The sequence below is a fragment of the Tyto alba genome, unplaced genomic scaffold, assembly GCF_018691265.1.
Source record: "Tyto alba isolate M040663 unplaced genomic scaffold, T.alba_DEE_v4.0 Super-Scaffold_2, whole genome shotgun sequence".
In the NCBI taxonomy this organism is placed as follows: Eukaryota; Metazoa; Chordata; class Aves; order Strigiformes; family Tytonidae; genus Tyto; species Tyto alba.
This window is the reverse complement of record NW_024881282.1, coordinates 58,301,464-58,326,784: the sequence shown is the minus strand read 5'-3', so window position 1 is coordinate 58,326,784 and position 25,321 is coordinate 58,301,464. Positions and strand designations below refer to the sequence as shown.

At 40.4% G+C, this 25,321-nt stretch overlaps 1 protein-coding gene across 2 annotated transcripts in view; it reads left to right on the top strand.

The window, feature by feature from the left end:
* PDZRN4 (PDZ domain containing ring finger 4) overlaps nt 1-25,321 on the top strand; it is a 255,411-nt gene that overhangs the window by 190,409 nt on the left and 39,681 nt on the right. For both annotated transcript variants that reach the window (XM_042793387.1, XM_042793388.1), the window contains 2 exons: nt 20,803-21,056; nt 22,611-22,713. In XM_042793387.1, coding sequence (XP_042649321.1) covers nt 20,803-21,056; nt 22,611-22,713 — 357 coding nt within the window. The remainder of the gene's footprint in view (nt 1-20,802; nt 21,057-22,610; nt 22,714-25,321) is intronic.

The following is a 25,321-nucleotide window of genomic DNA, read 5'->3' as shown; positions in this document are numbered from 1 at the left end:
TATTCTGTTTCACAGAATTACTTTATTTATTACCAGAGGAAAATAGATTATTAACTACAGCCAAAGGCTGCTTTGATTAAATATACAATTAATTAGCTATGCTAAGCCCATCCCAAAGCTCCCAATATTTTCAGCTGGATGGTTTTTGTAGTACTTTTAATTAAAATTGTTCTAAAAAGCCACAAGTTAGCTGCATGTGCACTTAAACTGAAGTTAGCGCTTCAGTGTTTTCCTGGTTTCTGTATGCCGTCTAATTAATCTGTGGTGATTAAATGTACATAAAATCATCTGAAATACAAGGTAATTTGTGCAAATATGGAACAGTGGAGAGCTTTACTAGTCCTTAGCATAATTGTTTTATCTTTGGAAAATAATTTCGAAAGGCTGCAGATGATAATTGTTTTGATGAAGCAAATGTGGAAAACGGCGTACCAACCAGACACAGTAAAAAAAGCCACAGCAGAGACTTACTTACAGAGATGGAGGTGTTTGCTTCTCAGTGTTCAGCTTGTCTTTGTTTCTGGAGGTGCAGGCTCCTTGTTGGCTGTCCTCAAAGTTTGGGAACCTCACCTAAATTCCTCTGTGCTGTCTGGCAGCTTGCATCCGACTCCTGTTTCAATGAACTGACTGTTGTGTGGCTAGGAGGTGGCTTAGAGCTATGTTTTCCTTCATGATTTATGAATAAAGTTAGGGTTGAGTTTTCCAATGGGACCAAGAAAACGAAGAGCTCATACCAAAATCAACAGGTTTTGTTTTTCTGTGTGCCATCAGTACTCTTGAAATCTCTCTTGTTACTGCTGAAATATTTTCAGTGGAGATCTCTGAGAAATTAGTTTGTAGATAGTGAAACTTTCCCTAAAGGGGGCAGGGTGTTTGTCTTTTGGAACCCAAATGCCCGGAAATTTGGCAGCTCCATGAGTGTGTGTGGGCATATATGAGGGTAACGGACCCTTTACGTCACACCAGTGAAAAATTAAAGAAATAAAGACTGGGGTTGGGTCAGGGATGTACTGTCACTGGCTGGAGCACATATCATTCCAAAGACTGGAAAGACAGCCCTGCAGATCACAGCAATGAGCAAGGAGGGGATAAGAGCATGTGTCTAAGTGCACTTTGCTCAGATAGGTGCCTTGTCTTGTGTCCCACACCAGCCACTTCTGCATTTGTCCTTTTCCTTTAGCAGCAGCAGAGCTACCCAGATCACACTAGCTTATGGCCCTGTGGTTAGTGCAAAGTCCTGTAAAGGTCTGAGCCCTCCAGACTGTGGAGGACCTTGGATTCAGATCGTCTATTTCCTGGTGGACAATCCAGCTGTGAGGCTATCATTTTATCAGACCCATGAGCCTCAAGTGGTGTGATCACTTGCCACAAGGTGCGTGATCACACAGTAACATTCTCTTGTTTTTTTTAAATTCTCATTTATTGTCTTTGTTTTCTGTGTAGGTTCCCATGAACAGGAGCAGGTAATGTTGCAAGTGATTTTTTAATAGTAAAAATATTTATTAACAAAAAGGTCAGAGAGAGCCTACAGGGGAGGGAGGTGGAGGCAGCATGGAAGAAAATCTGATTTTGTAGCTGAAAGTGGAGCCAAGCAGTGTAAAGGTGATCTCCAATGTTCTCTGATGGAACTTTAGTTTACAATTACACCGTTCTGGAATCTAAGGTGCTTTTCTATCTTATTCACTCTTTTTCCTTCTCCTGAAGGCAGCAAAATTCCTCTAGACTGCTTTGATGAAGTTGCTTCAGACTGAGGAATATAAGATCCAATATAAGGAAGAGCTGTGCATCATAACAAAACGACATATACTGTCTCCAGAAGTACTGCCCTACCTCTCATTAGGCTTCATACCTTTCTGCTCTTTTTTACCTGTTGTTAATTCCTTTCGCTGAAAAAAAAGCACACCTTTGTTTGGAGTAACATTAGTATTCAGAAAACTCATCCTGAATATGCCACAGGAGAAGCAGCAAGTTGCTGTTCGAGCTCATATCTGGATACTGGATCATCCCTATCATGTCTTTGCACAAATAGTTTGTCATAGCACAGTCTGTGTCCTAATTTCATATTTTCATGTATATGAGCCACTAGCTTTTAATGGTACGTTAGCTTAATTTGTACTTGGCAAAAATAATGTTCCAGTTTTGCACATCTTGGTCTATAAATACCTTTCTTCTTCAGGCAACAATATTCTGGCCTCCCATCAAATATGCCCCTAACTTTTTTCACTAAACTTTTTCTTTTTTTTTTTTTAATTAAGATTAATTTTACATGTCACAAGCTTTGTTTCACATGTGTATTCCAGAAGGCTAGTTAATGTATACAGCAACATATATTCTAACTTTTTCTAGTTATCCTGAGAACTTCTCCAGTCCATTCTTTTGACACATAAGGGAATTTCTGAATGTGTCAAATGTCCTGTGAACAGTGGTTTAAAAGCCTTTCTCATGCCATGTGACAAAGAACAGACTTCAGGCACAAACAGGCATATGCTACATGTCACAAGTTAAAAGCAAACCAACATAGTAGTGTCCTGACCCAGCTGTATCCATGTGCTGCAGTGTGCAAGTTAAGTACGCAGAGACTCCAGTTTTGTGGTTAACTCTGCCTGTATCTGCACTGTTACTGAAGCTGAGAGTTAGAAACCAGAGGGCAGAGCTGTTTCTGGTGCCAGCAGTGTGCCAGCCTGCTGCAGAGGGAACGTGCTGGCAGCAGAGCTGGATGAAGCCATGCAAAGCGCTCACAACTGGGAGTTGTTCTTTGCAGCCATCATATTTTCCAGGAGCTGTACCTGCAAGCCATTTACATCTGTATCTGCCAACTGGTGACCAGACCTTAAATGGGGAGCTTCAGATGTCAGATAGATTGGAAATGCAGATACTCTGGCACAAGAACTGTCCTATTTCTGTTAACACTATTCTGTGATTCCCCTCTTGGTAATGCATCAATACCAGTCTTAAACATTGACGACATTTGGAGATACATGAACGACAGTCAAATGACAGTCATAACTTTCTCCTGTTATTGCTTTGTGCTGTTGCTGTAGCTTTTATCAAACTTCAACATCTGTCCTTATTGCAGTTGGCTTTGTGAGTGTGCTCTTTTTTGAGGTTCAGAAGTGCTTTGCAAACATGAACTCAGCTGCACAGTGTTTCTGAGGTGTAGTGTAACGCGTGTGCATCATGCTTGGAGATGGTCCTCTGTGTGTATGGCAAAACCAAATAATCTTATATTCTATATAAAAAAAAAAAAAATCAATGCTTGATTATTTAAGTCAGAGTAGAACTCTACTGTTTTAACTTCAGTGTAACACCAGGCAGGGAAAAAGTCAAAATATAGTCAAGTGTGCAAAGGTGACGGGGCCAAGCTAGTGCTAAAGGCAGACCTTGGACATTCTTAGTCCTGCACTGTCCAATTCAAGGTTCTGCTTCCATTTTTTGTAACATAACTTTTAAATGAAAAAAACACTCACTGTCTAAGTGCAAGAGCTGGCACAATAGGTGTCTACATCATAGCTGTTCTGGGCTTCAGGATAAATACCTCACACCTTTACAGCCTCTTTCAAACCCAGCTCATTATGATCTTCTGTGTAAAACCCTCTAAATTCACAGATAATTGACAAAAGCTCTGAGGGGCTTACAGCCAACTATGTTAGTCAAGATGCTTTAGGAAGTCTGAGTGCTGAGAAGCTTAATATATTATGGGAGAAAAATAAATGGTTGCCCATGCACAACAACTATACTGAATGAAATACCTCAGTTGTTTTCTATTTTATTTTTTCAGAAAATATCCAAAGGCAATAATCCACTTCCTGGATTAACAGCCTGTAAAATATTACTCTAAAAAATAAAACTATCTTTGAGCTAACTTATGGCAACACAGAAGGCATCAAGCAGCAGTGGAGTCTCCACTGTGTTGTTCTTGTGTAACTTGAAACCACGCTGAGTGAACACTTTTTGCTGCTTTTATAAGACATGGGAATAATAGTTTCTGGCCAAGACTATAAATCAGACCGTCATCCTGGGAAATGTGTTTACAACACCCTTGAATACTGCTATCTAGTAATAGTGATGTTCGCCCTAGATTACCAAAAGCCATAGTAAAATACATTTATAATTTTTCAGCATTTAAAAATCTGTTCTCTTCCTGTCTTCACTCATTTTATTTTAACGCCTGATTTTTGTCTGTAAATTCTCCAAAACTAAGGTCATGCCATCTAGTAAATTAAAAGGATATTCACACATCATCCAAGGTGCTGAAATTTATAACCAGCACATTTCTCTAGACTCTCTGTTGTCATTGGAGAGAGGTGGCTATTTCCAGAGGGTGACTCAGCTTACTCACAGCTAGTTTACATCTCTCACTTGCCCTCCTCCCATCTCTTGTCTTTGACTATAGAAGGACAAGTCAGTTAAATTAGGTGTCTACATTTGGTGGTCTGATTGTCTTCTCCTATGCTTTATATTTCAAATTAAAGCTAACACATTTTTTCCTGCATAAATTATGTGAGTAATTGTACTTGTACAATGGCTCAAGATGTGTATATTTTGGCCTGGATAAGTATTTGCAGCTATCATGTAGGTAACCCTACCTACACTCTGTGTATGGAAAAATATTTATACTTCTATATTTCTCTGTGTTTTTTTTCACCATATCACCCCAGTTTTTATGTCTTCTGGCATTTGTGAAGAGGCAGATGTACCACTGATTCCCTTTTCTTCTAGGTATCTGTTTTGGATTTAAGTGTGAGTGGATGAGATTGGTGTCAACACAGTCAGCAGTTGGCTGGACAAGCAGTTTGGTTTCTCTGATTTGGTTTAGATGATACCACCCAAGTTACTTGAAGGCTGGTCTTCCCTAAAGCTTGGAAAACCTGCTGTTAGTTTGGCGGAACTGCTGACTTTCACCCACTGATGAGCAGCTGGTCTATGTCTTCAGATGGGCATGCAGAAAATGAATGGCTACAACAGGTAGCCATGGATTTTGTCTGAAAGTTAGATGATATGAGAGGAATATAGATTTTTCTTCAGCTTGTGTCAGAGTTGTTTGTAGAGTCTGGTGAACTGCTGAAGCACGTTACTGGCTCTATTATAGATGAAACTGAGATGGAAGTGAATAATGGAGATTTGCTTCTTATTCTCATGCTGTCAACGTTTTGTGTTACCAAAGGATATCCAAAGTGTAGTCCTTGTTGATTTTATTATGGTGAAGCACAACTCTCTCTATTTTTAAGGTTGAGTGCAGTTAAATGGGAAACTCTTAAAGACTCTGAAGTTCAGTTTGAATTTTCCTCGTAGTCAGTGTGCCTCACAGAAGATCATTTAAGGGTTAGTGTCCCAAATTTGAGGTGGCTTGAGGCTTCCAAGATGTATACCCCCAGAAAGGTAAATTTTCTTGATACTGAACGGTCACATTACATTTTTTCGTGTGTTCAGGAATCGGAGCTCAGTTCTGATTGTGTTGTTTATACTTCATCCACTTGATGCTGCATCTTATTCAGGATATGTCTACTACTTGGTGGCAAAATTGAAAACAACATAAATAGTTATTCTTGCACTATAAACATGAGCCTAATGTATGTCTGCATCAGAGAAGGTTAACTGCAAATATGTAATTTCTGAAGTGGGGTTTTTCAGTGATCCAGTTGTTAGCATAGCTCCCAGAAGTAGTTATACTGGCATAACTGTGAGGCAAGGGACAGCAGTGTTAAGAGAAATAGTAGCCAGGATGAATAGGGGGATTTGTTAAACTAATTTAGCATGCAGGAAATGGTGGAATAAAATTGAATGGTGTATCTATGCTTAGGATCATTGTGGGATTTGCTAGCCTTCAAGTTCAGCATACACAGTGTGGAAGGTGTTAAAGTACAATTTGAAGAAAAGGATGATTGCACACAGGGGAGGCAAAGGGTAAGTGAGATATAATGAATCGCAGACCAAGCAGAGGTAGATGGTTACAGAGCCAGGCTAACCCTGATAGACTTTTTGATTACCAAATGCTTTATCTTGATGAAAAGTATGTGGTAGGACCTCTTTATCTGGACTTCAGATAAACAAAAATAACTGATGTGGTATTAGAAGGAAAATACTAGCTAAAGTGGAACAGAAGCAGTTAGATAAGTGGTCATAAGGAGAATATAGAGTTGACTTTGGAGGAATATCTATCTACATGCAGTGTTAAAAAGGAAAATGAAAGGCTGGTGAGAGGTTACTGCTGGAGCTTCAGAAGGGTTTATCTTTGTAGTGATCTTCTATTAGTGACCTTTGCAGAAATACCAGCAAACTTTACCTGCCAATTCCTAATGACACGTCGAATGTCTTCTAAAATACCAATGGCTTCAGCAGGACTGGGAGGTTTATCTGGGAACCCTGGGGACAAATGGATGAGGGGAGCAGGCTAAATATTGAGGCAAGAAGGTGGAGGGAAAAAAAGATAAACATCATAATGAGTCATGGTTTAGGAAAATACAGTAACCAGAATGTAGTAAGAAGAGAACCAGAGATTGAGACTAGACCTGTTATTTCTCTCATTTGCTCTGCTACAAGGAAATTTCTGAATGTAGCTGTTATACCCGTTTGACTGGGACAGGGGGAGCATTTCAAAAGAGTAGTCTTGACCTACACACACTAGCTTCTTAACCCCAGCCCTATTTAATAGCTGGTAGATGATATTTAAGTATTTCAAATTATAGCTTCAGAAAGCAGTGTGCAATTTCTTGCATTCCAAAATGTCCAGTAACCTGATAGAAAGCCTCCCTTGCAGAGTGAGACATGATTTCATACTCAGTTATGCTGAGTTCAACTTTCCCAGTTTCTAGGCAAATGACTTATTTGTTAAGCTACCGTGTCAATATGCAGCTGCTACTGCCCCCAATCCTTACTGTCCTAATTTTTGAAGGGAAAGGGAACGTCTTGTGTTCCACTGGTTTCCTTACTTTTAAAGAAGTCAGTCTGACTATCCTGGGCCTGGAGTAAAAGAGAAGACCTGGTGGGGAGAATTGTCTGTTTAACAGCAAAGCTTCAGTGGCAGCTTCAGAAGTGCCTTTTGAGTTTGCTTCCAGCCTGTTGTGCACAATGGCTCTTCGCTTGACCCACAGACCGGGTGCATCTCCTGCCTGACAGCCTCTGAGGGGCTCTGTGCCTCCTCCTACCCAAACAACATAGGGTGAAATGAGGATACTTATTCCTTTTTGGTACTCAGGCACCTCATCTGCTGATCACACAGGAGGATGGGACAGCATTGCCCTCTCAGATCACAGTATCACAAGCTGCTCTAAGTAATCCCTCTCTCACTCAATAGAGCTGTACGACGTGCTGGATGGGATGGTTTGCCTGCAGCTCATTTCCACTGACTACGGCAGGCATCAAGGGGAAGCCAGGGATTAAAATTGCATGGCTGGGTACCTAAACTCGCTGTTTCTGGGTTTTTCTAAGACTGAGTTTTGGAGAGGGAGGTGAGGAAAAAAAAATGCATGTTCTGGATATGTGTAAGATAGCACTGGCTACCTTAACTGTGTTTTAGTGAGACTTCTGCCCTGATGACTGAGCATGATGGTGTTTCCATTGGGTAATAATGAAAGCACTCAAGGCCAGTATGCAAATTCTTTCCTACAATAATCATCTCTGAAAATCTCCATTAAGAGCAGATTTGTCTCCTATGTATGTAAATATTGAATTTTCACAGAACTCGAAACCTGCAGTCCATTTTCTCAGATGTTTTGCATGTTGTCTAACAGAATATCAATAATTAACTGCAAAGTAGTCACAGTGAGAAACAAAGCCATGAATATTAACTTGGAAGGCTTATTTTTAAATTGTCTGCCTACCTGAAATTGTCTGAAACCTACCTGTGCAATTCCTGGCTGGAACTTCACACAATATTTCCCGCCACTTGTACTAATAGTAATCAAAGAATTTTTTTTATCCTGACATCTTGGAGGCAGACCTGAAACATAGCGGACAAAAGGGTTTATGCTTGGAACAAAGAACAGTGCTACAAGTATTGGAGACCTGCGGTCGGGTGGTTCACTCTCAGATGTGGAAGCTGGCCAAATTTCCCCAGTGGCCTGGCCTTTCTGCCACAGTTCCATGTCAGCAGCCGAGCCCAACAAGTGTCAGGACAAATTCAAATAGCAGAATTGATTGCTGGGAATGATTTATGCCTGTCTGCCTCTCCTTGGGTGGGGAAGGTTTGTTTAAATTTTGCCCTGCCATTTTGAACTGGCATCATACATTTCTCAATTTATTGGAAGTCTCTGCTTTTCAGCTGCGGTTCTTTTCACCAATAACTTTATGCTATGGCATTTTACTTGACTAGCTTGTAAAGCCACCTTACCATGAAAGCTTAAAGGAACCTGGTTTTCTTAAAGAATATATCTATCAGCAGTAACATGAAAGCTACTCTCAATCTCAAATCTACACGATGTGGATTTTGAAACAGGAGCCTATTTGATTTTAAATTTAAGGCAAAAAAATATGATTTTCTCCAACTGAGCCTTTCTAAAACATAACTTTTTCAAACAACTAAGCCAAGAAGAAACACTTGAATCCAAGTGCATCTGAGCTGTAAGAACAACTAGAATTAGGACTTGGTTGAAATTTGCAATTTGCTACAAGATACCCATCCAGTTGCAAGCTTATGCTGCTCCTCCCTGTCTGCCTCCTACTTAAAGTACAAATTAAAATTTTACAAGCTGTGATGTTGCAACATTATATTTTGGTTTCTGTGAGTATAGAATAGAATATTTTAGAACAGCAGAGAATAGAGTAGAATATGTACAGTTGGAAGTGACCTACAGTGATCACCTAGTCCAACTGCCTGACCATTCAGGGCCAACCAAAAGTTAACACATGTCATTGAGGGCATTGTCCAAATGCCTCTTAAACACTGTCAGGCTTGGGGCATCAACCACCTCTCTAGGAAGCCTGTTCCAGTGTTTGACCATCTTCTTGGTACAGAAATGGTTCCCTAATGTCCAGTCCAAACCTCCCCCAGTGCAGCTTTGAACCATTCCCACACCTCCTGTCCCTGGATACCATGGAGAAGAGATCAGCACCACCTCCTCCACTTCCCCTCCTCGGGAAGCTGCAGAGAGCAATGAGGTCGCCCCTCAGCCTCCTTTTCTCCAAACTAGACAAGCCCAGAGTCCTCAGCTGCTCCTCACAGGAGCCTTCCAGCCCTTTCACCAGCTTTGTTGCCCTCCTCTGGATGCATTCAAGGACCTTCACATCCTTCTTAAATTTGGGGCCCAGAACTGCACACAGCACTCGAGGTGAGGCCGCACCAACACTGAATACAGCGGGATGATCACCTTTTCTGCCCGGCTGGTTATGCTGTTTGATGCACCCCAGGATGGGGTTTGCCCTCTTGGCTGCCAGGGCACACTGCTGGCTCATATGGAGCCTGCTGGCAACCAGCACCCACACAGCCCTTTCTGCAGGGCTGCTTGCCAGCCACTCCTCTCCCAGTTCATACTTCTGCCTGGCATAGAAATTTTATGTTTGGCCACATGTTCTTGCCACCTGCTGGAAATGGTTGCAGAAGTTAGTGTAAATAAACAGTACAAGGCAGAAGTCTGTGAGGTTTAATTAAGAATTTCAGTTCAGAAATGTTGTTGATTTGGTGAAATGACTTCATTTGTTCAGGAACTTTGTTTTCACAAACACTATGCTGTTTCTAAAGCTAATCAAAAACATTTCTAGATAGTCAGCTATTACCTATATCTACCTTTATAAAATAACCCTTCGTGTATTATTTGTATATTGCCACCAGGAATTTATATGCACCTAACTCTTCTCTTTTAATACATAATGTAAAAAATAAAGTTGCTTATTCTTTAATGAGTGTCTACCTTTTTATTTTATGAAATGTCTTCAAAAAAGAAAAACACATTTTTTAGAAGGACTTTATTCCTGAGACAAAACAAAGATGACATTGCCTTTGTCTTGATATCCCACATTGTGCCATGGTTAAAGTATTTTCATTGTCTAGGCCATAAACTTTATTTTCAAGCATGTCTATTTTAATTCATGTCTCCTTATAATTCATTGCCCAAATTCTCAGCACAGATGTATAATCATTATTTTTACTGCAGCAATATCTAGAAGGCCTTACTTACTCTGGGCCTCTGTGGTGCTTGATACTGTATAACCAAAAAGACACAGTCCTTGCACCTAGACATTATTTTCTAAATACCTAAGTATAGGAATTATGAAGTGTGGACTGCTGCATTTTTTTCAGTGTTTTAGTTCAATTGTTCATACTGCTTTTACATAAGATAATCAAAAGCCTGTCAGATAATCTCATTACATATTAAAGGCTATCTCTGTTGCTCCAAACAGAAAGAATTACTCTGTTCATGATGTCAAAAGGATTTTTCTGCTTTGTATGCTAAACTGAACCATCTGATGTCAGTGCACGGCAATTGAAAGCAGCAAGAACTGCCCATGTGTATCCAAAGGCCAAGTTTTGATCTGAATAGTTAACACAGAGATTCTTCAAAATCTGCTTGGATTTCAATAATATTTGTAGTATTGGAAGGCAGCGGTACAAATCTGATTCATGCAGTGGCCAGTCAACTACACAGCCTTGGCTACCAGCTGTATTGTAAGCTCCCTGCTGTATTTTTCATGCATTTGGTCCTTAACAGCCTTTCTGTGTCTTGGAGAGATGGAACAGCAATTCAGACACAGTCTTGCCATACACCAGAATTGACTGGGAAGAGGAAACCAATGAGTGTTGTGTGAACTTCCTCGGTAATTGCCCTTTGCTGATTTTTTGAGAGTCTGTGGCAGAAACAAGCCAGCTATTTCATTCTGTCCTGAAACCGATATGGAGGGGCTTCACATGTCGACTTCATGCAGGGGAAGGTTCCCTTTGCAGATGTTATGCACTAAAGCTGTGCAAGAGTGGCTGCTGCTGCTGACGCTGCAGAGACCAAACCCAATAATGTAAAGGAAGTCAAAGGAGCTAGAGAAAGATAAGGGAAGGAAGCCAAAGAAGCAAATAGAATAAAACAGAGGAAGGAAGTGGTGAGGGAAGGCAGTGATATGGAGTGAGGAAGGAGAGAGACACTCCAGAATGAAGACCAGGCATAGAAACACTGGGACAGAAACAGCAGCTGTAATTGATTTTCGGCCAGGAAGGAGCTGCACATCTTACTACTGAAGATGCGTACACAGCCATGGTGCTGTATAAATAAGATAGAATTAAGCTGGCCCTAATTCACATCCCTTACCATTTTTCCTGCTAAAAAGGAATGTGACAATTAAACTTTAGAAACTCAAAATATTTCTGTGTCAGTGCAGTAGGCCATCACTGAGTAGCAAAATAAAGTAATCCTACATGACTAAATAGTCTTCAAAAGATTGAAGTACAGGAGAGAGAAACAAAAGGGAAGAAACAGACACAAATATGTTTCATAAGATCCCTTTTCTGTGCATCTAACTATAATTTCTTTTGTGTTTATTGTGTGTAATTAAACATGAACAAACGCACTATCGCTAATATTACCTGCTCTCTTGATGTTCAAATAAAAATCATTGCTAAGCTTTCCTAAAAGCTACTAGGAACCTTCTGGTACAAAAGCATTTGGTGGACTTCTGAATGGCAGGTAAGGCCCCATCACTTGCTTCGTTTTATCAAATGAATGATTCCTCTCATCCTTTGAAAAACAGATCAAGGAAGTTGCCTTATGCTGTGTTCCAGATGCAGGATGAAGTTAAACTTCATTCTAATCTATTGCGGAGCAAATCTAAATACATGTGAACTTGTCAAAAGTATTTTTTAAATGTTTAGTCCTGTAAAAAGTTGGAAGGCATTTTTGCAAGTACTATTATGCCAAAAAAAAATTGCCAATATGCTTCTTCTGGAGTAAAGCCATGAAAACCAGTGGAGAACTACAGTGTCAAATTCGTGTTGAGGCAGCATGAATGAAGAATGGAAAAATAATTAAATTTTTATTTCTGGAGAGGAGGAGCCTTTTCTCTTCATTCAAGATGACAATTAAAACAGATACACAGTGAGAAACGGATGTTAAAGTAGAGCAAGTCTGTTGTATGTTCATTAAAGAAAAGCAAGCGCAGATGCTGGGGAGCACTCTGACCTTAGCACTTCATGTGGTTGGCACCCCAGCAGGACACGGGGTTGGGTTAGATGTGTGGCAGCACCCAGGGCTGGCCAGGGTTTCAGTCAGGGATGGGGCTAGTCTCAGCGCTCTAACGTTGGGTTTAACATCGCGGCTGTTTTGCTGTGTGGAATGCTGGCACGTGGAGCACCTTCTTGGCCAAGGCAAAACTACTTACCAGGGAGGCCGGAGGCAATGTGCTGCTGGCTGCTCTTCTCCACAGCTTTGTAAGAGCCAGCCCAGTGCTCTGGGACTTGCTGGTGGACGTGCTGGCAAGAATGTGCTCCCTTGCTGGGGCGAGTATTGCTGTGCGCAGGGGAAGCAGGCTCCCGGCGCTGGCACCGCGGTTGGGAGCAGGGTGGTGAGACCCGGCCAGCTGCCTGCACTGCCACAGCCATCTGTCCTGCTCCTGCACAGCTGGAGCGGGCAGGAGTTAGTCCTCAGCTCTGGGAGAGCTCTAGCCCTTGCTGTGCTACCTTAAATTAAATCTAAAAATAAAAAATAAAATCTGCCTTGTGCTTAACTGTATGCCTTAAACGGGGAATTTTAATAATGTGCCAACAGCAGCAGTTTGGAGTATCTTACTGAGGAAAAGGTCACTGTGCCCATAAGTTGTCCTAGCATTTGATCAGTGGACTCTTTCCCAAAGACTTTAAGTCTCATTATTCACTGCTTATAAAGTCACTCGAGATATAAAAAATCTTTTTATAGTAATGAAAGAACTCCTACAATTAGCCAGAAGGCAGCTATCTATCTTTTTAAACTACTCACTTCAGAGGAGACCAGGAGTTTCAGGTATCTGTATGTGGATGAATTGTTATGACAGTGATAAGTGTAGCATTCATGTGGTGATGCCAGCTGTGGCTGAGTTCATGGAAGGCTGCGGGTTTTTTTTAGAGGTGAAAGAGAGACTTTTTTTGTGTAGTGAAATGTAGAATATGATTCCCTGAAAAGGAAAAAAGTGACTACACGTTATTTACAGAGTCCTGAAATCTGCCATTCAGCCTCTTCCATTATTCTTTGGGAACTGCAGATGGTTAAAGATTGTCGTTAATTTGACCTTCTAAAACTTTAATGGCGACTACCTTTTGAAATGCCTCTTCCCTAGAAGAGAAATTGGAGAGTGAGCTTGTGGTAGAGCAGAGACACCGTGAAGTTCACAGGAGAATACAGCATTCAGTGCAGGGGCTGAAATTCAGTGCAGGAGATAAAAATTATTTGTTCTGAGCACACACGCTGGCCTTTGATTGTAATTTTCCCCACCATCAAAGGGTTGCTGTGTGTGGTGGATCTCATGAGAGATTTATGTAATGTCCTATCCACAAATAGAAGAAGTTTGCAATGATTAATGTAATAAATGATGGCCTAATTATATCAAGAAGTAACTCAACGTATTTTATGCATGCCACAGCTAGTTTAGTCTTTATTGCCCTCAGGCAGAATCCTAATATCATCAGAAAAACTGTTTGTCAATATTAAAAGCAATTTACATAGTAAATACACTCCAGCCTTGTTACATCACCATCTGGGTTAGCTGAGCATTTGTGTTGGTACCAGGAGGTGCTGGCGAAGGCAGACCTCATGAGTGTTCAGACTGTCCAGCTGTCACTGTGGGAGGATGGCAAGTGCCGGTGTTCCCACCCCGCGGGAAGGGGACAGGTTCAGTGAGAGGGCAGTGGCAGGTCTTCGTGGAGAAGGGTTTGGGAAAGGAAAGATGGACGGTGCTGGAATTGGCAGGCACGAGATAAAGGAGACCCCTGGGGAGCAAAGAAGGGTCTGAACTGAAAAAAAGGCAGAGTGAGACGAGCAGACAGCCTAGGAGAGAGGAGAGACGAGAGAGACCAGAGGTAGCAAAGCAAGGAAGAGGAGAATGAGACTGGGAATACCAGCTGGAAGAGGATGCAAGAAAGATGGCCGTAGCAACTAGTAACAGGTCTGCCAGACAGATTGAGGGAGTCAGAAAAGGAGAGTAACAGCTGCTCACAAATGCATGTCTACCAGCACTTGTCTCTGGGCAGCTCGCTGTGAAACTAATGCAGTGATTTTTAAATTTAATTTGGTGTTTTCATTTCACTCACAAACAAAGAAAATTGCACATAACACAAACCAAGAGAATTGCAGATAATAGTACCTTCTCTCTTTCAAAACTCAAGTGAATCTTTTCTGAACTGTCGCTGTGCTTTCTGAACTGTTCTTTCTGAGCTGAGCTTTTTGAGCAGTTGTGATGTTGTTGAACATCAGCACTAAAGGACTTGAAAGAATCTTTGTGAGATGTACGTTGCTCTAACACACAGTGAGGAGGTGGAGCGGGTATTCTCCAGTTATGCAGACTGCCAAGCCACATGTTATGAAGTACGGGAATTCAGGTCACATTTTAGCCACAGATTAAAACTGCTTAACTCAGCAGTGCTTTTAAACTTGTTGGAGCAGGCATAGTTATCCTGGAGGTGTGAACTGCAGCAACCAAATGTTCTTCTGAAATATGTCCCAAGGTGAGGGTCCAGATCCACATAAGACTTTAGGCATGGAAATGTCAGGTGTCTCCCAGGTTGGACTTTCCATACACTTAGAGGAGATTGAAATGCTCAAAGGCATTTGTGGTGAATGATGGTTGTGTCTAACCCAGCCAGCTGGAAGCAGGCTATAGGCATGCATCTGAAACACCATCCTTTTTCTATACTCAATACCTTAAATGCAATTAGGCAGTCAATAAACTTGGGATTTAAAACCCCAAACCTCCTTCTAAGGAGGTTTGTGGGAGGGATCTTCAGTGATTTCTTTGTTTACAGTGGACTTGACTTTTCTTTTAAAACAGGGGGCATGATTCTGCACACAAAGTTTTGGGAGACACTTTTTGTAGTAGCAGTTTCGTTTTAGTTAGAAATGACTGAGTAGAGAAGGCAAAATAATAGAGAAAAAGATATTAAATTAGAGTTTATATTTGTTGGAGAGCCGAAGTTGTGGAAGCACTTCTGTACTGGTTACCTTGCTCACTAGTTTGCTGCAGTTGTGATGAAAACTATTTCTCTATTCCCCGTACATACCTGGGGCACTTTTTCCAATCCAGTTTAAAAATCTTTTGAATTCCCTAGGTTAGCTTTTTGGACAATACTTCCAGGCAGCGTCCAGCTCTGGGGTCTTTCAGGAATATCTTATGTCCTTCATAGGAGTTGTAGCTGTCAGACCTGCCCACAGATGCACTGATTGCAGTAGATAACTCTGGTAAAATGAAGCATCATCTTGAGGTCAATTGAAAGAGGGTGCTTTTTTTTTTCTAACAGCTGCTGTTCAGATAATCAAAATTGTCCAGAAGTCACTGGGTTGTCTCCCTCTGGAGGGAAGCTTTACAGAGTGGAGATAGGTATATTCTTGTTTTCCCAATCCTTGTAGCATTTATTTTGTTTTGCTTAGATTAAAGGTTAGCCATAGGCTTTTCAGTGACAGTTTGTTTCTGTTAAATACTGGGAAATGGAGATGGTGCTGGTTTTGCATAGGAAGATGCACAGAAGGCTGCGGTACTGGACATTGCCTGGGTCTATTCAGGATTGCTGAACCAGCTACACAAACTATCAAAAAAACCAAACCTCAGCTCTACAGGTAATAGAGATGTGATTCTCGTTACAAGCCTGTTGTTCAGCCTGAGGGAAGCAGCCAGAGCCTGCGTGTTCAGCAGCTTGTGTAGCTTTTAGGAGGGATGACAAGATTTCATGATCAGGGCAACAAAAGATCAAACGGGAACAAGCGTCGCTTAACTCATCTGGCTAAAGAAGGGAAATGTTATTAACCAGCATAACAGAAGTTGTCTCTTTACTGAACTTGTGTGAACCCTGACTGAGATAGTGGTATCGGGTAATGGATGAATTTGCTACCTTTCAGATTAACTTGCTGAAGAAATGCAGGTTAGTAGTGAACTGTAACCTAAAAGACCAGGATGTCGAATGCCCTTTCTGTAGATGAGCTATCACATTTGTGTTAGCAGAGGACTTGCAGTGTCTCCTCCAGCACATGTGGCACTGGTAGCTCACATGTCCTGTGCCCCCCTGTCCTGCCCGGAGAGCCTCACAGCTGGTGGCCCTCAGTGGTAGACATTTTCTAGAGTCTGTATGTCTGAAAGTCTGGGAGGAAAGTGGTATGTTTTTGTTATTTTTCTATGTCTTGCAGTTAGGGAGGGCTCAAATTCCTGTCCTAAAGAAGGACTAGTCAAACTAAGGGACAGTGTTCAATCCTTTGCACCAGTTTGCCATCCAAGGATGCACCCAGGATGTGGTATCCTGGATGTATTTAGGGCAAAGGATTGGAGGTGAAGAGACTGCTGTGATTAGCACCTGTCAGGTCAGAGGCATCTTCTGCATGGGTGTTGAAATCTCCTAGGACAGTGAGCCTTGTGTGGACCCCATCATCACGTCAGACAGCATTTCTGTCATTTTGCTGGGAAACCGTTATGTCTGGATGTCTCTGCTCTATCAGAATGCTCTGGTTATTCTTCCCTTTGCCTTTACCGATTAAATGGAGGGTCTCCCAGGACTTTACCTCAGCAGAGCTGATCTTAAATTTCAACTTGGATATGCAGTGTATTTGCTGAGGATAGGAGGTTATCTCATGAGCTGCTAATGTGACACCTTTTATGACAGTTGCATACTTATGACTACACATCTTTCCTTTTTTCCTTTTTCTATTAATATGAAAGAAGTAAAAACTACAGGAAATATATCAACACTTCCGGCCCTCTTGATTCAAAAATTCTGGCCAGTGTTAAAAGAAAATGTCAAGAGCAGAAAAGTGTTAGAAGTCAAGGCTATTTCATGTCTCAGTCATAGGCATTTGAATCCTGGAACCTAAAGCCCATTTGCCTACATGTTGTTATAGTTACTCTTTTGTTATTTAGTCCTGTCCCTCCTTCCTTCTCTGCTGTCCACCTCTGTGTGAGTGGGAATAAGCCTATGTACAGCGGTGCCGGCGTTAGAAGTGGCAGTTGGCCAGTGTTAGTTATTTGTGCATAAAAGACAAAGCCTGTTTGCTTGTTTATTTTCTGACACTGATGAAGTTTTGCATGTGGCTGGATTTAGAGCAAGAATCCAAAAGGGATGGCCAGGATCCAGGCAGTGGCCACCAGTCACTCTGGGGGAGATGTTGACAAGTGGCCCAGACTTTGCAGTATGTCTAAAAGCTGGGGGAAGAATGTTCATTAAACAGAAGCTTAATCAAACAGGGCAGGAGGATGGTTTACATGAGAAAAGATATATTCTTTACTTAACATTCACAACTTGCTTGTGGATTAATTAGCCCATCTGCTACAACAAATGTATTCCCATGTCTTTGTGTTGACTGTTAAAAGTGACTGATTTCTCTCTCCACTTAAAATAGTACCCTGGATTCCACTGAAAGTAACCTTTCAGAGGCAAGGAATTTATTTAATCATCCACTAAGAACCTGTAAGTGGCTTGCTGTAAATAAGGGCTCAGCTGTCTACGGCTCCCAGGGTAACTATATGTGAGTGTTAAGTTGGGGGATAATGCAGGAGACAGAAAACCCTTAAAGAAGCCACATGAAGAGAGCTTCCAAACCCATCTGTAGTATTGGCTTTAGGTTTTAAAATAAATTCTCTCTTCGCAGCCCCAAGTGGGCAGGACAGCTGCCAGCACAGAGTAATTCAGCTATAGATTTTCTTCTGAGAAAGGAGGCATTCATAAATTAGGTGACCTTTATGCAGATCGACAAAGTGAGTTGATGAACTTCAAGTGACAATTTAAACAAGTATTGGGTGTCCATAGTGCTTGTATTTCATAAGAAACCAACATAAAGGATGGAATGTTCTTAAAGTCTTTAAATGAAATAGACAATTAAATGAAAATAGAAGTCAGCTGTTGGTTTCCAGGATAAATGAAAATGTGTATCTTTTGTGATTTTTCACACTCATGTGATTTTAAAATATTATTATTCTTCAGAAATAAAGTTTGCATGCAAATGGCACTGTTGTGAATTTGTATATTTCCTCAGAATAAGTGATAAATATTGACTGATGTGAATAAACAGAGCTTCTGGTTTTGCAAAAAAATCTAATAAGATATTTTGTATGCTATCCAAATATCTTTTTGCTTTGCTGATGCAGATCTGTGATAAAATGGTCAGCTTGTGCCAAAAAACATGTGTTTCAGCTGGGATACAGAAGGATTGTGTGTTTTATACTTCATTAGGGGAAAAAGATTTATACAGAGCTATGTGGTATTTATTTCCAAGCATTTTCTTTTAGGAGAAACACCATGTAGTTATTTGAAACTTTAAAAGTATTAAAAGAGTTTGGGGAGACAGGAAAGTAATTTTTCTGTTCCTATGGCCTTAGGAATGAGAGTTACTCAGAGGGCCTATTGGACACTTTTGTTACAAAAACTGCAGAAACTGGAAAGTTGTGCCCTTGATAGGATCTGAGTTAGAAGCAAGAATGAAGCAGAGTCTGGAACTGCAGAGTGACTAGAAGATCCAGGCTTGAAACCTTATCTCTAATTGCCTCTATTAGACAGGGCTGAGTCTGAATACCCTGGCAGTGTAACTTGTGCTATTGAAGAGGCCTTTCAAAAGCTCACCCCTTGGGGAAATTTCTTTTTTCTTTTAACATAACTTGTTCCTTTACTGTTCTGGCCCTTCCTCTTATATACCACTGATATTTTTCCATGTAACTCAGATTAATGTAACCCAAGGTTATAATTTGATGGATGATAATTTAAACTACAAAATTTTAACATAAAATCTTAACATTTTGGTCTTCAGTCATCAGAGAAACCATATATATGCATTAAACTTAGGTGACCAAGCTAGCTGTTGTTCGTATTACTTGATCACAGTGTGGGCTGCAGTGGTGTGGTACTTCTGGGGATCCCAGGCATTCAGCACAGGGAGTTTTGAGTTTTTTTTTGTGTATAGAAATCTGTTCAGATAATTTCTAGCCTTCGTATCACCACATACAACGTCAGGTCTAGCTAGAAAGATCAACTGGCCTTTGCATTAGTGACTATGCTACGGTTTGGTTATTTTACATGTCCTCATGTGTAACATGGCTGTGAAAGCACTGCTTCTTTGGAAGTTGTGTCAGAGGAAAGCTGGCTCCACCTTGTACTCGAGCATGTACTCTGAAGTGTATTAAGTTGATAAATACATGTAATTAGTGGTCAACAGTATCACAGCCATCCACATAAATAGACAGGGCTACGGTTACACATATTGCCTCTAATATGACATTTTTAATTGCAAATGCTTCTCCTGGCAGGCTCAAAAATGCTACTGAAGGCTGCTGAATGGCTCTTTTGAGTTTGCTGCCATTGTTCTTGTTCACGTGTTTTTCCTTTTTGACAAGAAAGTTATCTTGAATGAGAGAGTGATGACGCAGAGAAATTTTGGTTACAAGCAACATTTGCAGACACTAGGGACAAGTCAGTTTTGGGGTCCTCCCCATTTCTGGAGAGGGTTTAGACTTAGTTCATTAAGCAGAAGTTTTACAACTTCATTGTCTGTATAACAAACTTAATTCAGACATGAACTTGAAGTAGAATCCTATTTCTGATTTGCCAACATTGTAGAGATTTTCCCAGGGATATAAATTTTAATCAGGTTTCGGTACCCTTCAGATACTAACATTTCTTACTAGAAAACTGTGCCTTTCTACCCTAGCATAGGATCCTGTCATCTCCACAGTAGCTCACAACAGTAAGTTCCTGTGCAGCAGTCAACAGCAGTCCCATTGCTCTGGAAACAGCAGAATGGTATTTTCTATATACAGATGTTGCACAGCCCCAGTGTCCAAGGGCTTAGCTACTGACTGCCATTGGCAAATTAACCCTCACATTTTTTAGTGGGCTGACACTTGGGAATTTTGCCCTAAACACCTGAATTCATATGAATTTGGCATCACCCAGCCTTGCAGTAACCTTTTTTAATACCCGAAGGCCTCATCTAGACTGGGAAGAATTTGCTGCTTTGCCTGTAATAGAGAGAAACCTTGACACAGTCTTTTAGTTTTGTCAAGCTCTGCTGCAAACGCAGCATAATTTTCTCTGCTTTATTATTCATATGTTTGTAGCAAATTATTTCTTCAGTTTGTTTGATCTAGATTTCTCTTTCCTTAAAACAGCAGCTGACTGTGTTAGTCAAATCTTCCTATCTTTGGTCTTAATGATGGTATAATGGCCATAGCAGATAAGTGACAAAACATTGAAAATTGGCCTGGTTTCTTTTTAGACATCAGAGACATGTTTATTGACATCTGCATTAATAACAATGCTGTGCCAGAAATCCTTTAAAACACTTGCATGCCACAGACAATGCTGAAATTGAAAATTAAAGGCATCTCTTATTTTTTACTTGTATTTTATGAAGTGAATAAAATAGCATGAGATAAATAATTTTAAATGTCCTTTTTAAGTACTGTAGTTTCTTTGCTGTGTTCAGATTCCATGGGAGGAGTTTTGAAAGAGTTCAAACCATTTCTAATTTCTAGCAAAGATTAAAGAATTTATTTCTCCTCCCAGCTTTATACTCCTTCTTGCATGGATGCCAAATACAGTCCAGTCAATGTCACCACATTGTCTGATGTACTACACAAATAATTCATCCTCTATATTTCACACCCATATTTTTGTATTGCCTTTTCTCTTTTGAGTAACCTTTGGTATATTTTTCTGATTTTCTCTAGGTCAATGGGAAGGACCTCTCAAAGGCCACTCATGAAGAGGCAGTGGAAGCTTTTCGCAATGCCAAGGAGCCAATTGTAGTTCAGGTTTTACGACGAGCCCCGATTAGCAAAGCTCATGGTAGCTCTCAGGATGTTCGGCTTGTGGATGCCAGCACTCAGACTGACATCACTTTCGAGCACATCATGGCTCTGGCCAAACTAAGGCCTTCCACACCGCCAGTTCCTGATATCTGCCCTTTTCTACTTTCAGACAGGTATGGCTTATCTTCTCCTGCTGTTTACCTGTGGGATTGAGGCACTGCAGTGGTAGGCTTGTAGCCTTCTCTTGAAAAACTCTCAAGAACACTTTAAATAAATTATAAACGTTGTTGATAACCGCTGTCTCATTCAGGCTTCAGTGGCAGTTTTCCTAACTCATGGATTAGAGCTATAGGAAGGAATCGTGGCCATGTTTATTTTGTGTTCATGTGTTTGTTCATCCAAAACTAAGCCCTAGTCAAGAAGAAAAAGACTTATGTTTTCCAAAGTACCAGAAAGGCTTCCTCAGGCCTAGAAAGAGCTGTCTTGTTGATTTCTGTTCTTCCAAATTTCTTACCAAAAAATCAAGGAAAAAAGATATTTAATTTAAAGGTCCCCTTATCAAAAGCAAAACAATTCCAAAAATACAGAGATCATAAATACAATTTCACCTGTCATATGGCAAATGATATGAATCAAATTATCCCTCAATTGAATTGTTTGAAACTGATTTGAATGCAAACACCAGCAGGTGGTGCTTATACAGAAATAGGATGTAGGCTTCTTCCTCCCTGGACTCCACCTCATGAGTAACATCATCTAGTGGTTGACCCTGGCCCTCTGTCTGTAGCCAGCAAAGCTGATAGCCCTGGCATGCTGTACATCTCTGCAGATAGATGCTAATGGAGAACATACCACTTTTGACTCTGATGCAGCTCCATTTTTAGAAGTTCTGGGGAAGCTAGGCAGGTGATTATGTCAGAGAGAACTTAACAGCCAAATGCTGAATTGAGCCTGCCACTTACTGCTGCACAGCTAGGAACATGGTATGTGTATATTTTTGAGTTGTTACTGTACTAAACTGTGTGCTACTGTGATTGAAGGTCCCATGCCCTCAGCATGGGGAAGAGTTTCCTACCTCTGCTAAGACAGCTCCACAGTGGGTGCTGTCTGGTTGGGATCCAACCTTGGATCTAAGGCTGTACCTAAGTTCACATTGTAAAGACCTTATTCTTTGTGCTCCAAGCCTATTTAACAGTGCAGTTCACTGACATTTTTAAGCATGCAGTTACTCAAATGCACTTTACCAACCTGTTATCACTTTAACAGAAGAGGATAATGCAAGTTGTTTTATGTAAGTTCTTGAACAACTTGTGAGCCTGGTGTGGATTGTAGACTGTCGATGTTCAAGACTATAACCAGATAATTAGTGAGTTGCCTCTGGCCATGACTCAGTGCATGAATCTGGGGTTAGGTGCCTTTATAAGCATAAGGAATCCCAAATTGTCACAACTAAGTAGTTTGGCCCAAACCAGACCCTTTTAAGAAATCACCCTGTGTAAATCTGATAAAAGATGAACCCAGCAAAGTGAACTCTGCCAGAGTATGAGCTTTTGAAAAGAAAACAGCCTGGGTTACTTCTTGGTACAGTTCCTTCCAGGCTGTCAAGCCATTCAGAGTAGCATTCCAGAGATGAGAAATTTACAGAGAAGTGGGGGTTTTTTATCACTTTTTAATTTTTAAAAAATACTGTCTCATCTACTGTTGTTGTACTGCTTTATTCCACATAGCTGCCATTCTCTTCACCCAGTGGAGCATGAATTTTATGAAGGTAATGAGTATCTTTCCAGCCTGCCTGCAGATGCAGATAGAGCAGAGGACTTTGAGTATGAGGTAAGATCACTGGCACACTGCAGCCTCTCTTTCTGTTATTACAGATATGGTATTTACACAGCTGATATAGCAGGCTCCTCTGAGAAAAATAAGAGTGGGAATACTTTTTAAAAAATCGGCACCAAAGACTATTTTATTTTATACCTGTGTAATGTCACAGGATTTACTGGGGTTAGACTATACACGTGAAATGTGAAAGAAGAATTCTGCAGTGGTCGGCTACATACAAGTCCAGGAGGCTTATTACACACGTTCCCCCTTTGTGCAGTAGAGACTGTAACTCACTGCTCATGCTTTGCTTTTGCAGTTTTAACACTTTAAATCAAGCCTTTCCAAAATGAGAAATGGTAACTGGAAGCTTAATTGCTTTTTTTTCCCCTCATTTTAAGAATTAATTGGCCTTGTATCTCATGCCTCAGGGATCAGTCTTCCAGATACTTGGGTGTGTACTTGACTGTAAGATCAGGCTGCAACTTTGGAAATTAATATAATTTCTCTTACTTGCTCTTTGATATTTGACATTGTAAATATTGAGTTATAAGAAATCGTACTCTGTACCACAAATCTCCCTGTGCTGTTAATGCATTGTAGTCTCCGGTGACAATGGTGAATGTGTTTCTGAGTCACTGGAAAATCATTATGTAAGGCTTCCAAAAATCATAACATGTGATTGGTGATGTTGCTTTTCATTAGATTTTCATTTCAATGTCTAAATATTATTCTTGTCGGCCAGTCATTAGCTTTTCATGTTTTCCACTATCATCCAGTAACAAAATATTTGTAGGGACACGCATAAGTAGCAGATAGTTCTTTTTATTATTAAACAGTGCTGAGTCTTTGAATAAGTTCAAGTTACCATATTTTAAATGAGTGATTATAAATAATTAAATATCTTTAATAGAAGATTGAAAATATCCTATCCTCCTGTTTGCTCTACTTTAAGAAAGCTTTTTAAAGGTTTCATATAACTGGTTGACATTTGGAAATGAAATGAATGGCAAAAGCTTTGGCAAATATGCAGTGTGTTCACTTTTATCATGTCTTAGCGGCTAAGTTGTTCTATTGGAAGTGCAGCCCACTGTTCTTTTCTTCTAGCAGCCTGGGGAATCTGAAGTTCCTCTCCCAGGAAAGAAAAATCAAATAACATCTTCTTAGTGAATCTCAATCAGAGCAAGCAAACTTTTATTTGAACTCCTTAAAAAATCATTGCTGGGTATTAGTGAAATCATTATTTCTTCCCAGTTGGGTTTTGGTGTGATATCTCACAGCACAACAGTCTGAGAGCTTAACTTCTGTTTTGACTCCCCATGAGTAATATAATATTAAATTTCTCTGCCAAGTGTGTTTATTTATAGTACTTTGTCCTTAAATGTAATAGAAAGTATTTTTCTAGTAATATTTAAGTAAATTAATAATATAAGCATCTAGTAAGAATATTAAAAAAATACTTAGATAAAAATAATTTGCATCATTTAATCAGAATATCAGTGACATACTAAAATGCTAACCATTTTTAAAGAGTCTACCTGGTGGAATCAAGTCCTCTTTATGACCATTATTAATCCCTAATAATAATTGTGACAACAGCAAATGCTTGAGCAGGTTCTCAGTTGCCTGTAATCTCTACTAATCACACCATCATAATCATTAATTTGCTGTCAGCTGTGATTCAGTTGCCCAAGGCAAATTCACTGAGGGACTGAAATAAAGTGTTTCATGTGAAATTTAAATAGGAAAGGAACTGTCTAGCTTCCTTTGAGAAGAATGCTTCCTACTAAATATGAAAGTTTTGAAGGAGAAACAAGAACATCTCAGACTCTTTAACTAGCAGAGCTCTAAACATGAAGGAGATTCCCAAAATTTAAGCCCATATTGGTAATATTATGATTTAGGTTACTCATTGGTTGTATTATCTGTTGTTTCAGGTCCTTATAAGACATTGTTAAGATCCATTGCCATAACTAGGTAGCTGGAAAAATTTAGAGTATTGTCCCCAGAGATACGTATCTGGGGGACAATATATATATATCCAAAATAGTATATCCATATATATATATATATATATAAAAAAAGTCTCAGAAATGACAGAGTGAAAAGGGATTTACTAGCTGCAGTTGACAATCCAGGGGGGAAGCAGCAGGACAGTGAGTGTAGCAGAGTCTACAGTCCAGTGCTGTCAAGGTCTCTACAACAGTATTGACTTAGGTGTATCGTGCTGTGGTCACTTAGTCCCACCCTTGTCCTGATGTTTTCTGGCCCCTCAGTTAAGTCAGTGTTACTTTTTGTGAAACAGATGTGAGAAGTAATCCAATACTTTTTAAAAATAGGTTTTTAGGAGAGTTGTTGTTAACCTAGCCCAGCTGCCTGATAAAATTTCCAGCATAGCTCTACAAGTTGCCATGCTGTGGCAGCAGCATCAGGGAAGGAAAGAAAGCTCAAGCACTTGGGAAGGCAATTTATAAAATCAGCATTGTCCATCCAGCATCATCTAAGGGTGAAAGCAGCAAGAAGAGAGGATGCAGAAGCTCTGCTCATGCCACCCTGCGGGCTGCAGGCTGGGTGGAAGAAGCACAGAGCAATCGCATTTCCCACAATTTGATTTCTCCTG